This window comes from Hemitrygon akajei, chromosome 8 (assembly GCF_048418815.1).
Source record: "Hemitrygon akajei chromosome 8, sHemAka1.3, whole genome shotgun sequence".
NCBI lineage: Eukaryota > Metazoa > Chordata > Chondrichthyes > Myliobatiformes > Dasyatidae > Hemitrygon > Hemitrygon akajei.
Window position 1 is genome coordinate 109,528,156 of NC_133131.1, and position 19,260 is coordinate 109,547,415.

At 38.3% G+C, this 19,260-nt stretch overlaps 1 protein-coding gene across 2 annotated transcripts in view; it reads right to left on the reverse strand.

Moving 5' to 3' along the window:
• Positions 1-378: 378 nt before the first annotated feature.
• LOC140732153 (contactin-associated protein-like 2) overlaps positions 379-19,260 on the reverse strand; it is a 1,811,541-nt gene continuing 1,792,659 nt past the window's right edge. For both annotated transcript variants that reach the window (XM_073054373.1, XM_073054374.1), the window contains exons 22-24: positions 13,914-14,141; positions 8,798-8,872; positions 379-2,575 (exon numbers count right to left, since the gene is read on the reverse strand). In XM_073054373.1, the coding sequence (XP_072910474.1) occupies positions 2,376-2,575; positions 8,798-8,872; positions 13,914-14,141 (503 nt within the window). In that variant the 3' untranslated portion in view covers positions 379-2,375. The remainder of the gene's footprint in view (positions 2,576-8,797; positions 8,873-13,913; positions 14,142-19,260) is intronic.

The window sequence follows — 19,260 nt, forward strand, 5'->3', positions numbered from 1 at the left end:
GTAACTTTGTTTCACTGAAAAGAAGGCTTAGTTGATAACATGGGATATAATAAGAGTTGCCCAGACATCTTATAGTTCATCCTTGACTGCAAGTCTTTGGCCAAGATGTAAATTAATAGGCTGCAAAAGGCCATACTAATGTACCAGGTGATTTTGGGCGAGCGTAACACAGTGGTGTAGTTTTTGGAGATGCTGTCTCACAGAATCAAAGATGGGTTCAATCCTGATCTTCAGTCTTCTCTGAGTTTCCGCCTTCTCTGTGTGGAAATTGCATAATCGATGCACCATCAATAACTCTCTCTGAGACGTAAAGGCGAGATATTGGCTTTTATTGACTGGAAGAAGGAACAAGCAGTGGTTGACCACCATACTACATCCTAGAGACAGAGAGGCCGGGCTCAGACCTCAATCGTCTTTATACAGGGGTCTGTGGGAGGAGCCACAGGAGCAGTCAGCAGGGGGCGTGTCCAGACAGGTATATGTAGTTCACCACAATATTCTACCTGTGACCATGTGGGTATCCTTTGGGTGCATCGGTTCCTCCCATCTCCCACAGACATGCAGGTCAGTAGGTTCGTTTGCTGCTCGTGAGTGATAGGATGTGGGTGGGGGCAGGGAATAAAAAATGGTACTAATTAGAGCTAGGCTAAATGAGTGGCTGATGATGGCATGGAGTTGCGTTCACAGGCATGTTTCTATGCTACCCCAAGCACTCTGATTGTGAGAGAGCTCTGGTAGATCTGAAGATCTTATTCTATGGTCATTCTAACTAATAAAGTATGTAAACAGTAGGTTTTAGCATACCTCTAGTCTCTTGCAGCTTGTATCATGGATATAGCCTAGCTAAGAAGCCGTGCTAACAGAGAATCCACAGATATACAGTATAGTACTCATCCAACTGAGTATCAGGGGGAAACCAACCACAACTTGTAGCATTGGCCCCTCATTTAGTTAAGTACTGTTTTGTTTTGGTCACTGAATAGGTGCAAGTAGTGGTATAAAGATATCACACAGTACAACACTATACATTCAAAGTCTGGAGTGATCCCAAAAACAGTTTTTCCACTAAATCATAGAGAAATGTGAAATAAGCTTGCATTTTGTACAGAATATTTCATCTCTGATAGGTATAATTCCTTAAAAAAATTATCAAAAAGCAACAAAGACCAACACTTACAGCAAGGCGCTTTAATATTGTACTTTTCCTCCCACCCACCCTTTTCTTTGAACCAAACTACAGTACATACTTTAAATAAGGCATGACACAATTTGGAAATTTAAAAATTTATAAACTATGCTAAATTCCTGAACAGAAAACACCATGTGTAAGAGTGTGGTTTTTAATTAAGAATACAATGGATCACATCCCCATCAGTTCAAAGGGAAATACAGGTAACTTCGGAGCTTTCACAATGTAAATATCCGGGAGTCCCTAAACATGCAAAATAAAATCCTGCTCTACCTCACTGGACTAGTTTGTAGCAGTGATTTTCTCTCTGTCAATGCAGCAATTTCTTAATAGCAGAAACAATGGTTACCGGCACTGCACAAAGTTTTACCATAGAAGGATAGAAATGGACAAGATAATGAACATTTGTAAAATATAATAAAAATATATACAGTGACAACAAGTTAAGGACAGAAATCATTAGGCAATACAAATGAAATGCTAACATCATTTGCTGTGTACATCTCGGTACTTTGTCGGTTACCATGGGCAACGTGGGTGAGGAGAGAACTCATTACATCTCTCATCATGTACTCTGGTCACCACTTCTTTCCCCATATGTACACAAAAGTTAGGTCCAAAAGTAAATCTCTGTGACCATTTTATTTATTTCTTATCTGTCAAGTACCTCTACAAAACAAGCCTTTTTTTTTAACAACTAAACAATAATTGAAAAAGATACGAAATATGCAACCAGCTTAAAATGGCAAATTAGTGTTTTTTAAAAAAGAAGCAAGTTGTTTTAACCACAGCATGCCAAATCATTCTTTTCACAAACTCTGGCAATTGATGATTTACCTGTTTTCTTTGTAAAATACAGCAACTTCATAAGTTTTTTCAGCAACAAAAGCAAACTGTATACTTTTATGATCTACATAAAACTTATTTACAATGGGTATTTGGCATATGTGTAATCATCTATACTATCAGCTTTTTGTTCTGATGTGTAAATGTATTCACATTTGTATTCACAAACTCAGGGAAAATTGCCGTTGAAACTGGTGGTAATCCATAGAATCAGATATTTAGGTTTCTTTTAAATCTTATTTTCTGTTTTTTTTCTTTGTTTTTTCATTTTGGTTCATTTGTGCTGATCTTTCCTGAATTGCCAAAAATACGCAAGAAGAAAACCTTCACAAAGTCATCCCTAGATGAACCATTCCTTTTTACTCTCGTCAATGGTTTCTGTGAAGTTAGGATCATTGTTTATTATAGCTGCATCGGCATTTTCAGCAGACTCAGCCCCCTTGGCCTCATTGGTATGGTAGGTCCCTTTGTGGCGAAACATGTAACGGATCAAGAAGACCAACGTGCAAAGGATGGTGAAGATTACAACTGCAATAATACCTAACAGAAAGAAACACACAATTAATTAAGGGCTTAACAAGATCAAAAGAAAAAGCTTTGGAATTTCTTTTCTTCATCTTTTTCTGACGAATTAGACACCATGACAAGAATCTGGCTCCAGGGTCTCAGGCCATCTAACTCTACCCTGCTCAAGTGCCCATTATCTAGTTGCATACTTGACAGCAAGAGTTATAAGTTGCGAGGTTGTTACTATCAAGTTTCACATGCTTAACTGTACTTTTCAGATAGTGCATATAATCTAAAAGGACGTGCAACATGGTTAAAAACCCATGACTTTAACTTACTGGAGCAATTGTGGAAGAAGGAACTACAAATACAACAGAATAACCACTCCAGGTTAGAAGAAAGTATGCCCTAACAATTCTTGGTAGTCCAATACTGAACAACTATCCCTAACTAAACCAAGAAGGTCACCTTCTTAATTTTTGAAGACCTTTACTCTGGTGTGTTGTTAGTATTTGACCTATTGACAGTTAAAGGGCAGCACTATAGTTGTTGATGTTCCCAAATTCCTGTTTACCCGCATCCACCTCAACAGTAGTGGCTATGGCCTTGGATGATGTTATCAAGGAAGTCTTTGTGTGATGCCGCAATACATTTTATAAAGGGCACAAATATTGCTGTTATTATACAGGCAGCGTCTGTTATTAAGGACCTCCATCACCCAGGGCATGCCCTTTTCTCATTGTTACCATCAGGAAGGAGACACAGAAGCCTGAAGGCACACACTCAGCGATTCAGGAACAGCTTCTTTCCCTCTGCCAACCAATTCTGAAATGGACATTGAACCCGTGAACACAACCTCACTTTTTAAATATATATTACTCTGTTTTTGCACAATTTTTCATTTATTCAATATATACTGTAATTTATTTATTTATGATTATTTTTCTTCTGTATTATGTATTGCATTGAACTGCTGCTGCTAAGTTAACAAATTTCACAACACAGGCCAGTGATAGTAAACCTGATTCTGATTCTCATTCTACTTTACTGGTTAGATTGTACTTACTGGAAACACACTTTTTTCACTAATATTTTTCTTAATCCTTTAGAAGTTATTTTTCTTGCAGGGATTGATAGGGTGTTTGCCTTTATTAGTTGACGCACTGACTTCAAGAGCTGCCAAGTTATGCTATGGCTTTATAAAACTCTAGCTAGACCGCATCTGGGGTATTGTATTCAGTTTTGGTTGCCCTGTTATAAGTAAGATGTGGAGAATTTGGAGAAGGTGCAGAAGAGGTTAACCAGGATGCTGCCTGGATTAGAGGGCAGGTGCTATAAGAAGAAAATGCACCCCAAACTTGGGGTGCTTTTTCTAGAGAGGCAGAGGCTGAAGAGAGGTCTGACAGGTTTATAAGATTGTGAGAGGCTTGGATAGAGTAGATAGAGTATCTTTCTTTTCCTACAGGTCAAAGTGTTGAGTACTAGAGGTCAGACAAATAAGGTGAGATCGGGTAAATTCAAAGTAGATGTGCGGAACAAATTTTTTTTTTACAGAGAATGGTGATGGAGGCAATACAATGGAAGCATTTAAGAGGCTCTTAGGTAGGCACATGAATGTGCAGAGAATGAAGTGATATGAAAAGTGTGCAGGCAGAAGAGATTAGTTTAGTTGGCATTTAATTAGTGCAGCATAACATTGTAGGCTGAAGGACCTGTGCCTGTGCAGTTCTGTTCTATGTTCTGGAGTGTTTTGGACAAGAGATTGAAGATAAATTTCAACCTTAGTGGTCTGTTCCTACTGCACTTCCAACTTCAGCCTGGTGGTGGTGCTCTTTCAACACTGAACTCGTTTACTAACTGGAAATAAACACAACTACACTCGCAAAAATTGCATTTTAATGACATAGTAGAGTGATACTGAGCTTTTGTTCCAATGATTGTTGTACTGAACAAGGAATTTAATTTTACTCTCATATTAAAATTTCAATGCAGAAAGTTGCACTAACTCTTTATTGATGAATTTTTTTAACAAAATAGTGCCATTAAAATAACGACTGTCTTATGCCTCCATTGATGTTGCCCTCACCCACATCTCCATTTCCTAGATATTCATGCACACCCTATCTTTTTGCCACCTTAACAGGGATAGAGTTCCTCTTGAACTCATCTACCACCCAATGAACCTTTGCATCCAACACATCACTCTCCACGATTTTGTGATCTTCAACAGGATCCTACCACCAAATACATTTTAACCCCCCCTGCACTCCCATTACTTCCACCATGATTCCTTTACCCATTTGTCCCTCCCCAGTAATCTCGTCCTGGCACACATCCCTGCAAAGTGACAAAAATGCTAAACTTGCCCATTCACCTCCTCCCTCACCTCCATTCAGGGCCCTGAACAGTCTTCCAGGTGAGGCAGTACTTCACCTGAGAACCTTTTGGGGTCACCTATTGTATTCAGTGACCCTGATGTAGCCTCATCCACATTGGTGAGTGCAACTTCCCAGTGGCCAACCATTTTAATTCCTATCCCCATCCCCGTTCTGACATGTAGCTCTTCTTTTGCCATGATGAGGTCAGGTCACTCTCAGGGTGAAGTAGCAACATCTTATATTCCATCTAGGTAGCCTCCAACCTGATGGCATGAATATCAATGTCTTTTTCTGGAATTTTTCCCTACTCCTTCCCTCTCTATTACCCACTCTAGCCAGTTACCTCTTCTCCTCATCTGCCTATCACCTCCCCCTGGTGCCTCTCCTACTTCCCTTTCTCCCCTGGTCTACTCTCCTCTCTGAAAAGATTTCTTCTATAACCCTTTACCTTTCCCACCCTCCTGGCTTCATCTATCATCTTCTAGCTAGTCCTCCTTCCCCTACCCTGACCTTTTTTATTCTGGTGTCTTCCCACTTCCTTTCCAGTCCTGAAGAAGGGTCTCAGCCTTATAAAAGGCTACATTTTAGCACCCCTTTATACTGCTGCATCCTGCATGAAAAGACAGCACGTAGAACAGTTCAGCAAAGTAAACAACGCAAATTTGTCCAATGACTTCTTATAGTTCATATCCTTTAATCCAGGCTGCATCCTGGTAAACCTCTTCTACAGTCTTTCTAAAGTCCCCACACCCTTGCTGTAATGGAGTGACCGGAATTGCATATGGTACTTCTAATGCTGCCTAAACAAAGTTTTGTATAAAGTCAAAGATCTAATTACTTATTGATCTTCAATTCTGAAATGCAAGAGCAAGGAAACCGTTTTTGTTTTATCTTTTCAATTTATCCTGGTGTTTATATGAGCTAATACATGAAGAATATTTCTCTTTATTCACAACAAGAACTTTCCAAATTCACATTTCAAGAGCCTCCCTACACTTCACATACTGTACTCTCCACATGCCTCCCATCTTTAGTTCTCTATATGAGTCATATGCTTCCTACTATTGCTCCATCCTACTCTAAATATCCCCTGTCTTTGATGGTTCCATCTTCTTGCTTTCCTAGCTTACAGGTATAACTTGCTCTGAACTCCTCATTCAATGCTTCCCATTGTGCAGGTGCAGATTTACCTGCAAGTAGATGCCCCCAATTTACCATTGTTGGGTGCTGCCTTATTTTAATGGAATTAGCATTCCCCCAATTTAAGACTTTTTTATTGGTTCATCACTATCTTTTTTCATAAACACTGTGAAATATATAGTTGTGATCACTGCCTCCAAAATGCTCCTCTAGTTGATCAGCTCCATTCCGCAAGATAAGGACCAGTATTGCTCCTTCCCTCGTTGGTCTTTAAATACTGTATCAAACATTATTGGATACTGTCTACATGGTAGCATAGCGGTTAGTGCAACAATATTACAGCTTGTGGCACTGGGGTTCTGAGTTTGGAGTTCAGATCCGACATCCTCTGTAAGCAAGTTTGTATGTTCTTTCCTGTGTGCAGGGGGGGTTTCCTCTGGGTGTTTCAATTTCCTCCCACAGTCCAAAGATGTACTGGTTAGTAGGTTAATTGATCATTCTAAATTGTCCTGTGATTAGGCAGGGGTTCAATTGGTGGGTTGCTGGGCTTGAAAGGCCAGAAGGGCCTGTTCTTTAAATCAAAATATAAAACAATTCACACTTTTAAAAAACATCTTCCCTCTCTGAGCCTTTTATGCTGATTCAATTCCAGTAATATTGGCGAAATTTAAACCTTCTGGTACTATAATGTTACATTTCTTACGCCAATTTGCAAATTCTCTATGGAGACACAAGAGTCTGCAGAAGCTGAAACCTGGAGCAACAAACAACATGCAGGAGTCTGAGCAGCATTTGTGGTGGGGATAGAGTCACTGACGCCCAGCATCAGGATCGAGAGTGGAGAGATGAAATGGGCAGTATAACGACATGAATGGGAGTGGTGACAAAAGAAGGAGAGAGAGCCATCAGTGCTGCACTCTGAGCTGAGAATGGGAATCATTAGGGGAGGAATAATGGTACTTGGAATCAGAACCAGAACTCTTCTCCTCGATTGGCTGTTGTCTGTTGGGTGGTTGATAATACATCTTCAATAAAGTGACAATACTCTTTTTGTTCCTCATCTCTAACTATTTAGCCGCATTTGAAAAACCTTCTTGGATAACCTCCCTCAATTACTGTAATAATGTATTCCTTAGCCTCTGTCCCTCACTAGCTCACATGAAAATTCTGTGGTCCAGGATACCAAGCTTCCAGTTTTGCCATCTTTCCATCATATCTCAGTGATGGCAACAAAATTGTACCTCCACATGCTAATCAAAGCTTTGAGTTTATCAAAGCTTATAAATGTACATTTGCATGCCTGCTCTGCCTATTGGATATCCAAAAGATGATATTAGATTGCTAGAATTTCTTTCCAAATAAACACTGAGAAGACGGAGGCCATCCTCAGTTCCTGACACAAACTCTGTTCCCTGATCATCAGCATACTCCTCTGACAGGCAAGTGCCAAAAGCATTCAGAGTGAGATTGCCAATAATCTCCTACTTACAAGGAAAATAGACTGTCCTTTCCAAAATCAACACAGGATTAATTTTCCTTAAGATGTTTCCAATCAAGTCTGAGGCTGGAAAAGATTCAATAGACAGGATTTCTTAGTTAGTGGATGATACTGCTTGTACCCCATTGACTTCAGTGATAGATTCAAACCTGGGGCAACTCTTTGCGCCCGTGGAAATACAGCGCTTGCCAACAGCAAGGCCTGTCCACGATCACTCTGTAATTGCAGCGGTATTGAGTAGACAAATATAATCTTTATCAGCTGGGTGTTCACTGAGACTTGGCTCAGATGGCCTCTACTACTGCTGCAGGATGATGGGTTAGGATTTCCAACAATTCCATGTTGGTGTTAGCACCCCATATTTAAAAAGGATATTGAACAGAATAATAATTTCCCAGCCTGGATATCTGACATTAAAATGACCTAGTCCTGCTGAGATTAATGATTGCAGGGCCACTTAACAAATACAATGGGCCAAGTTTTTTTCAATCAATAGCAGCTTGACATCTGAATTAACTGAAACCTGCCTGAGCAATCCCTTCAGTGAGTACTTCTGGGACCTGCTGGCATCTCAGAACAAACACTCAGCCATAACTTTATATCTGAAGCACAATGTTGATAACCATTGTTGATAAACATTCTCCTAATATGACCTCGAGCTGAGCTTTCACTATATTCTATCCATCAGCACTTTTGTCTGCTTCCACCTCCATGGTTTGCCAATCTCCATCCCCAATGTAGCTCACTTCCTCCTGAATACCTGATGTTTCTAGTCTTAACTATACCAGATACTCTACTGGCTGAAGGAGAGTTCTACTCTGCATAGACTTGAACTTACCAGAATTATTTAGCTTGTGCTTATTCCTGCTTATACCACTTAGTAGACTGATTTCTAACAGTTGCTTGATTGATTGTCTTTCTTTTAAGGATCCTTGGTATGGCTTGAGCTGCTGATAACTTGCATGTAAAAATCTTATAGATGTCCTCTTAGCTTAATATTAAAACAATTACATCCATTTACTTGTACGTTATAAAGTGATAAAGAAGATCCTAAAAGAATTTTTGAACATTATCCTCTGCTGTGAAATTTTGAAAACAAGATTGGGATCTAAAAAAGACACCACACTGCAAACAGATGATCAAGAATGGTGTAGTCTCTTTGTAAATGTTTCCAGTCTCATCCTTGTATGTATTTTGTTCAGATTGGATAATCAGCCAAATTCACACTCTGACACTTACCACCAATAACTGCTGAATTTCGATTCACTCCATCTGTGATGGCGGTCTCTTCTTTATATGGGAATTCTGCACTAGCTGAAAATGCAAATAAACTCAATGTTACAAATCTAATAATTCATTAATTAATTAGATTGAACTTTCAATAAGGACAAGTGAAAGAGTTATTGGGAGATGGTAAATCTTCAGAACTGAAGACCTTATGCAGGAATCTTTAGATTTTTTTTAACATAGCTAAAAAAAAAGACAAAAATAGGCTGTTTAAAATAGATAACCTAGGGTGGTGCCAATCAATCTTTTTATCAACATTAGTACCAATTTTGGTGATAAATTCTGTTAAAATTATTCTCTGCTGCTGACTTCAATGTACCATCAAATGGAGAATTCCTAAACACATTGTAGGTTTGATTTTTACAAAAACTTCTTTGCAAAACATGGCAACCAGATTGGGTCAATTGCTATCACATCACAAGCCATAATCAGATTATGTTTGAATAATAATCCAGATATTTTATTGTAGCTATTGAAGGCAATCAGCGTAATTGGAGATGTAGTGGTTTTAGATAACATTCTGCATCGATCAGTTTGACTGTTCATATGCTAAAATTTGTAAAGCTGAGACAACTGATGAATCTTCCTAAACAACACCACCAAAAACAAGTCAGCATTCATCCCATGCTATAATTGTTTGTGAGATTGTAATTGTGTGCACAATGGCAGTACAGTATTAATAGTTTTTGAATATGAACATGTTTTGAGATGTTTTTAAGATACCCAAAAGGGAATTGCATAAATGCAAGCTATTCTATTTATATATGTTCCGTAAAGGTTACATCTGGAAAAAAAACTCGAAGTACCGGTAGTTAAATAGGAGTAAATGTATTGATCTACATATAAAATATATTAAAGCAAAATCAAGCTCTGCAGGAACTTCCCCTAGGTCCTATCTTGTTACTTTTAAGGGAGATCTGAAGAAATCTGGAAAAACTGTGCAAAAGGTAGGTTTTGGTAATTCTTCCGTTACTTTAACATGTGCTGGAATGACTTTGTCTCTTTTGACATTGACTACTTACGGAGAACCAAAACTCCTTTAATGTACAATCCTGTCTGACATTAGTCAATTTCAATCCTTCCAAAATTTTCATCAAACTAAATAAAATTAAAATACTCACATCTAGGTGAGAGGTCTTAGATGCATATCTCAACAAGCCAAAGATTTAGGAAGATTGTGTTGTAAAACAACAATTCAACACTGTCTCAAACAAAGAACCCAAGGCACCAAGTTATTTTGCCTTATGAATACAGATAAGATCTACTGTTTGTAGCCCATGAGTAATTATACTATCTCTGCAGCTCTGGGACTTTGATTCAAAGTAATTTGTTGGCAGGTAGAAGACTGCTGGCACAAAAGATGCCCAGTGCTAGTTTGCTACTGATGCCTCAAAGTTCAAAGTACATTTATTATTAAAGCATGTATATTGTATACAACCTTGAGAATTGTCTTCTTGTAGATTGGCACAAAATAAAGAAACACAATAGAACCCATTAAAAATGCCACACGACAACAACCATCAAACATGCAGACTGTGGAAAAAGAACAAATTGTGCAAACAATTAAAAAGAAAACAAATAACACACAGAACATTAACCTGGCCAATTATGGAGAAATAGAGGAACTGAAAGGCAGAATGACAGGCTAGAACACAAATACTTTACTTGGTGGAATGCAATTCTTTTCATAGTTGTCTCCAAAAAGACTGACCATATATCTTGCAGAGGCTACCAGTTTTCTATAACATTGGTAACCCATGTTACAATTTGGATAGAATTAATGAGCATTCATAACTAAATGGGTGACACTCCCATCAGATTTTACTCTGCTCATTTTTCAAACAAAGGCTGTTGTAGTTAGGAGCAAAGTAAAGGAGTGGACCTTTCAGATTTTTGAGCCTTGATAGCTATTTAAATAGACCACAATTGATCTGATTTCAGCTGATAGTCATTAAATGATACAAAACTACTTGATCAGAGAAGAGGTAGGTTTTTAAGACTTCTGGATGTTCAAAGATGCTAATCAGAAATATATAATTTTATTTTAATCTTGTGTGTGGTGTTGGTAACACAGCAATTACTTTGTAGAAATGGAATAACCTCCTCAAGCTACCTTTGAAGGATACAAATGGATCAAATAAGATAATATTCTTACATAAACGATTTTACTTCCTCTCGTGCCTCCCACACGACCATCCTGCTTCCATAATCTGGATTTATGAGACTTTTACATTGCATTCATTCTATTAAAAAATTCCAACTCAGCAGTGATTGTGTAACTACTAAAATCATTGTAAGCATATTGTATTTGGTAACTTAATCTGTGCTCAATTATATGGATCAGCACTGAGCAACCCCACAGAACAAATCAAAATAATTTGAGCAATAATGAAAATTAACTCCAAGGCTAATTTATCTGATCAAACCATTTGTTAAAATGACAGGAGGCCAGTTACATGCAAAATGAAACTAAATGAACCATTTCAAGTAGTAGACTGTCTACAAAATATTAATTATATCAATGCAACAGCAGCATATTAAAACAGTTCAGAATCCTGTAAACATCTATAAAGACCAAATCAGATTCTGAGTTCTTTCTTCAAACTAATGATCATTTATGGACTCCTGCTACAGTGGCTATAGTTATTCCCTTCCTTGGAGTGAAGTCCTTTGAGTAGGATTACCAAAAGATTAGTTATAGATGGCTTTTGGAAGTTTATTTGTAAGCCAATTTAGTTTTACAAGAATCCAAATGCTCTTTGCGCAGAAAAATACTTCCAAAGCCTAGCTCACAATTTATAAGATTAACTGAATGGTGACATTTTAATTCTCACTCTGTATAATTAGTTGCAAAACTGGAACACTGTGGAAAGGTCTATTACCAGTAACGTCATTATCCTACTGACAGCTCTTTCAGTGTCTGTTGCTTTCACTTCTTTATTTGTTTGCATTGCTTTGTTGTTCTCTTTAGTTCCAGCTGCCAAGTTTATTCTAATTTCACTGTTTCCTGTTTTCTTCTATCACTTGAGGGATTGCTTATGAATTTTCCAATTACTGGTTCACTGACTGGAAAGGACCAGAGTATAGATTAGGACTAGGCAGGAATTAATGTGAAAAAGGTGCAACAGTTGTAATGGGAGGAAGTAGGAATTGTTGCAGTTGAAGGGCTGGCTTGCAAAGATGTCATTAAGGAAAAACTAATGCTGATGAACTCAAAAGGGAGAAAAGTGGTGTGAGGGAGTGTTCTTCACAGCACGAGGATTCGGCTTAATAAGATCAATAGGAGTTGGTCCATCAATTCAATTGCTGCATCTTTTTAACTCATCTCTTTTCTCTGAGCTACCTGAGGCTACAAATTGACAATTACAATTAGTCTCTTGCAACCTATTACGTGAATTCTCTCAATCTTTAAAGTTTTCCTCATCTTTAGGTAAAATTACACTGTTGGTGTCCCCTTCCATTACCTTTATTCAGAGCTGACTAAAGCAGATTGGATTTTTCATGCATTTTACAGACAGTGCATAAATGGGAGATTTCCCACCAGTATTTTAGGGACATTTTGGTTAATGGTGCAGTAACTCTGGCGCATGAGTCTTGAACATGGTAAAAATGTTGTTTTTGAGGATCACTATCTATTCAACAGTTTCTTCTTAACAAACAAAGTGAATATGCTTGACTAATGTCTGGCTTAAAGGTGACAGAGATCTCAGGAAGAGGCCAACATGGAACATTCAGGTGAAAGACGATTGTCCATTCTTTACCTTGGTCTTCTGCAGATGAGCTCTGGGTATTGCCCACAATGTAGATCTGAACATCGCCTGCACTCATTATTTGTCCCCAAAAACAAAGGATTGCCACAACTTTGTGAAGAAAGAATGTAACTCCTCAATAAACTATTATATCAACCACTCCCATTACTGAACCCCTGCTAATCTATGCAATTAATGAACTGTGCAGGTGATGCACATAAAGCACCAGACAACATGAATTTACCACTCACCCTGCAATGCCAAGGTTAACAATGCAATCCTTACGCTCTTTATTCCATCACCTGCTCCATCATAACTTCTCCATCAAGATTATTTTGAATCAATGTTTGTTGATCCTGGAATAGTTATGATGTGCTTATATACTTATGTCAGAACTGATGAACAGAAAAGGGATAAACACTAGTACTGTGAATATAAAAAATATTTATTTAATTGTGTGGCACAAAAATTATGCAAAACACTTCCTTCACTGGTAGACATATAAATTAATCCAGATTATGTCAGTCTCTCAAATTAATCACATAAATTTGGGAGTCTGAAGGCATTAGTTCATGAATTATGCAAACTAATTAACTAAAATACCTAATGAAGGAAAAGAAATTCAGCCCCGTGCTACTGATATATTCCTCCCAGTGGCTAACTGAGTTTAAAATTTATGGACACTTGGGCACAATCCAAATTCTAACAAGCTCATCCATAGATGGAAATATACCTGTTCACAGCAAACTAGTAGAAGCTTCTACAAAAATAGGATTATTTTAAATTAGAAGCCATTGATGATAAAATGCTGTCATTTTGATGAATGAGCGGAGGGAAAGACATATGTAACAGTGGGTTGCAGCATCATATTTTGTTGTTATGAAGAACAAGTATTGATACTGTTATACTGTAAATGAAGGAATCCAAATAATTGAAAAAGTGCACTTGATTCTAATTAAGAAACAATCACTGTAAAAAAAACTATTTTCCAATCGTATTGCTCTTCAGTGCAATAATCTTGAATCTGTCCACTCTGTTGAACTGTTTGATCACAATTCAGCTTTTCTGAGTTTAATTAGATTCCATATGTAGAAATATACATCTAAATGAAGCTATTGCTTTCATACTGTGACTGTTATATAGAATGGTCTATGTGAGAACAGGACTGCTAATGACAGAAAAGACTTTAATAGCTGAGAGATTAGTTGTTTGCCAAACTACCTAGACAATAAATTCAAATGTAGCCCTTTAATGAACATTAAGTGTGTAGCTATATATATATATATATAAATGTTATTTCAGGCATTGCCACCTCTTACCTGAGCCAAAATGCCAGGGATCTGTTGCAGCTGGCATCGGTGGAATAGTTAACGGAGATGCGCCACAATTGGATTCAACAAATTCTCCTTGGACATTGACTTGAGAAGAAGAACCAGGTTTCAGAGCAGCCTTGAGTGGTGCAATCTGATTAAACTGAACTCTTGACAGGCAGCCGACAAAGCCCGGAGTATTATACTTCTGCACCTCATGGTCAATATTCCCAATTTCTGCAATGAGAGTAACAAAATGCATTTTGTACTGATTTGAATCTGAATTGGCACTATTCTGTAGATTAGTGATAAAATCACTAAAGACAAACATTTTAAAAATGAACATCTAATAGATCTTCTAATAAGCCTGTGAAAGGCTGGTACACACTGGCAAAAAACAAGCTATATGGCTGAATAATTCTAAAAATCTGAAATAAAGGAGGCAAATGAAGGTCAGGATTGTGTTACCAGGAATCCTTTTCTTCTTGCGATTCCTGAGGTGACGGGATATAATAATGCAAAAAAGTTATATTTTCTGGTTCATGGACCAGAAACTTTAATTATTTTTCACTCTCTATAGATTCTACTTGACCTGCTAAATTTTTTCCAGAATTACCTACTTCTGTTTCCTATTGTACCAGGAAAAAAATGCATTATTAAGGGGCAAGTCATCTTTTTGCATATCCTTGTTTTTCCAGGAAGTGAGAATAAACAGACTGAGATGTATCATTGTGGTAAGATGATGCATAATTAGTGATTTCTCAGTTGTAATAGCTCTAAAAAGACTTAATATGTTAACAATTTAGGCTTTGGTTACATAGGTAGGCTTGTCTGAGAGGATTTACTGGAAATCATGTGGTGCTTTCCAGTGAATCATATATCAATGCCCTTGCCTAAGCAAACCTGTGCTCTATCATGAGGCAGTCAGTAGTGGGGTGCAAAGGGGACAGTGTGAAGGTTTTGGGTTTACACGGTACCTTTCATCAATTATACTCAATTCCTAGCATCCAGCCCTATGTGTTTAAGATGAAAGCATGCTGTTGTAATGTGGTGTGAAGATTAATGATGCTGTTGTGATGTAGTAGAAAGAATGATATAATGCACACTGTCTTGAAATAGTGAGAATGTGATGGTTCTGAGTATCAAATTCATGGAGAGTATAAATCTGCTTGGCCAATATCATCACCAGAGTGAACCATCACTCTGCGACGTGGTGAATGCAATCATTTTTGTAATTGACTTTTACTTAACTCTACCGAGACTGGCTTCTCCATAACCACCTGAAAATCATTTATTACCTGAATTTGTTCCTACCTTATATTAGTTTAGTTCTTATTTATCATTATTAATGCAATAATTTTATTGTTCTTTCAAGCATAAAACCGGGGTGGTTAAAATGAAGGAAAAAGTACAGGTAAATCAATCCTTGTATTTAATCCACTTCGTTTCAGTTTGAAACCACAAAATCACTGATTGTTAGTGTTCACATAATCATCCTTTGTGCCAGCAGTGCAAACTACAAAATCCACTCCCATCAACCAGCAGTTAGATGCAGAATAATACCAATGCACTGTGTTGTGACAGTTTGATTACCAAGCAATCTCACTTGAGAGGTGGGGAATGAGTCAGTGCGGGTTGTTTTTCATGAATACCCGTAACAGAAAAGCAAACAGTAAATAGAAACAGCTCTAGCTATTCTCCTTTGGAATTATTGACACAGCTCTATGACTGTCTCACCGACCAGGTCAGCAAACTGCAAGAGCCTGGTTAGATCTCTGGGTTAAGTAAGTCAACGGTTCCTAGCATGGTCCCCCTCCCTAATAAGTTACTGAATCAAAAAGTTGAAAACCTCCACAATCATCTACCACCCAATCTCTACTCCCCGCCAAAAATAATTATGGACACATTGCCAGCCAAGCCCAGCTTTGCCACTGATTACATTGATAAAAGTGTTTATCATTGTATCAACGAAATTATTCATTAGGGGGTAAGGACTGCTCACATGCCTAATGCTTTGAGTGCTTACATGATGAGGTTTGTTATGTGGCATTATTGGAGATGATTTGAAGATTTGTTGCCATGCATCTGGTGAATAAACAATTCTTCAGTACATGGCAAAGATGGTGGAAGGAGTGAATGATGTGTGAAAGAAGAGTGTCAATGATTAACGGTAATAGGTGATAGGTTTTCAGGAATCACCAACTGTTTTCACCTAAACAAAAACCGGGGAACAATTAGTGATTCGACCTTCACAGAGTTTAAAATGTAATTGGACTGGTAATGGGGAAGAGACAGCATTTGATATTGTGCTCGCTGCTATTTCTCTGGGCCCAAGATTCATGAGAGTTGTTATTAGACCAACCAAAAACTAAATTCCACTGAATGGCTATGTCTGCAATCTCTTGCTTGTCAAGGAGAGCTCTTTCAAAGTCCAAAGTTCAGAGTAAATTATTATAGAACTACATATAAATGTCACCATACACAACCCTGAGGTTAATCTTCTTATGGGATACTTAACGAATCCCTAATTGCCATGGTCCGGTCCATTAACTACTCACATCAGTTAATTTCCTTTTCCCCGTGTTCCACTGGGCTCCTTGATTAGGGCACCTGATCCTCATTTGAACCGGCAGCATAAAAACTCCGGCTTACATCTACTCGCTGCTGGTTCATCACCTCAGCAGAGTGGTTATGCTTGTTTCGAGCTGTTGAAAATGAGTCGAGTCGAGAGCCTGCCAGTCGAGACACGAATGGACTGTCATTGTTTGTTGTTGTCGTTTCGTGTCCAGCAGAGTGTTGCCGGCTGTTTTGCCGCTGCTCCGAGCCGGGATGCGAGTGGTCTGTCGTTGTTTGTTTTGCCGAGTCCCAGTCTGAGTCAAGGCTCTGAGTCCTAGTCAAGTCCAAGTCCGTCTCTGTGTCAAGTCTCCGTGCCTGTGTCCTGCACTTGGGTCCACCTCCAGTCACCCGTGCAACACTAATCGATTAATAACCATAATAGAATCAATGTACACATTAACTTGAGCATACAACCTGTGTGCAAAAGACACAAACTACAAGTACAAAAATAAAGAGATAATAATTAATAAATAAGCAATAAATGGTGAAAGATTGCAGCATGCTGTTGTGCAGAGAGGTTTGGGAGTGCTTGTTCATGAATCACAAAGAGTTGGCTTGCAGTTACAACAGGTTATTATGAAGGCAAACAGAATGTTGGCCTTCATTGCTAGAGGGATTGAATTCAAGAGCAGGGAGGTCATGCTGCATCTATACAGGGTACTGGTGAAGCCGCACCTGGAGTACTGTGTGCAGTTCTGGTCTCCATACTTGAGGAAGAATATACTGGCTTTGGAGGGAGTGCAGAGGAGGTTCACCAGGTTGATTCCAGGGATGAAGGAGTTAACTTATGAGGAGAGATTGAACCGCCTGGGACTATATTCTCTGGAGTTCAGAATAATGAGAGGGGATCTTATAGAAACATAAAACATTTTGAAAGGGATAGATAGAAGTAGGAAAGTTGTTTCCATTGGTAGGTGAGACTAGAACTAGGGGACATTGCCTCAAGATTCAGGGGAGAAGATTTAGAACGGAGATGAGGAGAAACTTTTTCCCAGAGAGTGGTGAATCTGTGGAATTCTCTGCCCAGGGAAGCAGTTGAGGCTTCCTCACTAAATATATTTAAGATACAGTCAGATAGATTTTTACATAGTAAGGGAATTAAGGGTTATGGGGAAAAGGCAGGTAGATGGAGCTGAGTTTACGGACAGATCAGCTGTGATGGGCCGGATGGCCTGCTCCTGCTCCTATTTCTTACGTTCTTATAAATATTGAGAACATGAGATGAAGAGTCCTTGAAAGTGAGTCCTTAGGTTGTGGGAACATTTCAATGATGAAATGAAGTTGGGTGAAGTTATCCCTTCTGGACAGCAGGTCATAATGCATGTAACATCATATCAATTGAAAATAGGACACTAGACACTAGACTATCTAGGAGCATTGTACTGATATATTGAATGATGAATAACTCTTGGAAAACAGCAGAGACAGAGACAATGCTTTGGATTTAGAATCAGCCTGCATTTGCACAGAAGGTTCAGCAATATTCTGTCCTGTGGAATGGACACCAACTTGTCCAAATTGTGATGCTTTTCTGATCAAAAACGATGCCAAAATACATGTTGTAAATCAAATGGGCATAGCTGGCTGGGAACAGTCATCCCTCAAAAACTATTTATTCACTTAATGAGATCCCAGCTGATCTGTAACATCTGTAACATCAACATTTTTGGTCGGTAAAAATCTAAAATTAATTGCCTTGCATCACTTTCTTTTTGTGCAATGGCCTTCCAATTTTCTAGCACAAAGGCTTAATACTGCAATGATGGCTGATACATATTAAAGACGTACTGTAAGGCCCCTCCTAACCTTTAGAAGCAGCGAATCTATGATGTAGTGGTCCTCAGAGAACAGTCTAATGGAGTCAACAACCATTGTTGCTGTAGTCTCCTACTGTTCAAGCTACTCTTAGCTAGGGGAGTCCAAAGCAAAATATGCAAATTCCACACAGGCTGAAGCAGAGACCCTCATTGTTATCGTAGCACCACTTGGTCTGTCTTTACCTGGTCTTTTACTTCCTTTTCGTTTGTCAGACATTATGCAGCCAGACACAAGTCAATGCTGAATTCTGAATAATGACATACAAGATGCTTTGGTTGTTGTCAAATAATTTGCATGGTGAACATGGATGCTTTTTTTCTGAGGGATGTAGAGCAAGCAACACAAATCATGCTTTGAATGATGGAGAAGACAGAAATCCTGTAAAACTAGATTGTGCAAATTTGCAGATGGTGGGTTATTAAAGGTGGATGAATCCTGTAACTCTTGTGTGAAATGCATCAGTTATCTGATAAAAGCAAACATGGAACTGCAGTGTGGATCACTGCACAAACTTCGCCCCTGGCTGTCCTAAACCAGCCTGAATTAAAATGCTGAATGCAGTTATTGCTTTCCCAACTGGATATAATAGTTCAAGAAGGTAAGTGTTATATTTTGTAACTTCAAAACACTAAACTAATAAAACATGAGAGTTTGGGAATACGGTTGGATCTTCGTTTTTACTTTAAGTGTATAACGTGGTAGGGCGCTGAAGTTTGCAATTGACTTATTTTACACATAACCCATAATCAATTATTTTAGATGAACAAAAATGCTTAAACAATATATTTACAAGATTACTCAAATATTGAAATATTAAATACACAACACTCCTCCTTGCTCAACAGAGAATGCATCTCAAATATATACACAGTGTGCTATATTATACAACCACTATATACAGGCATCCACAGCATAGTAAATT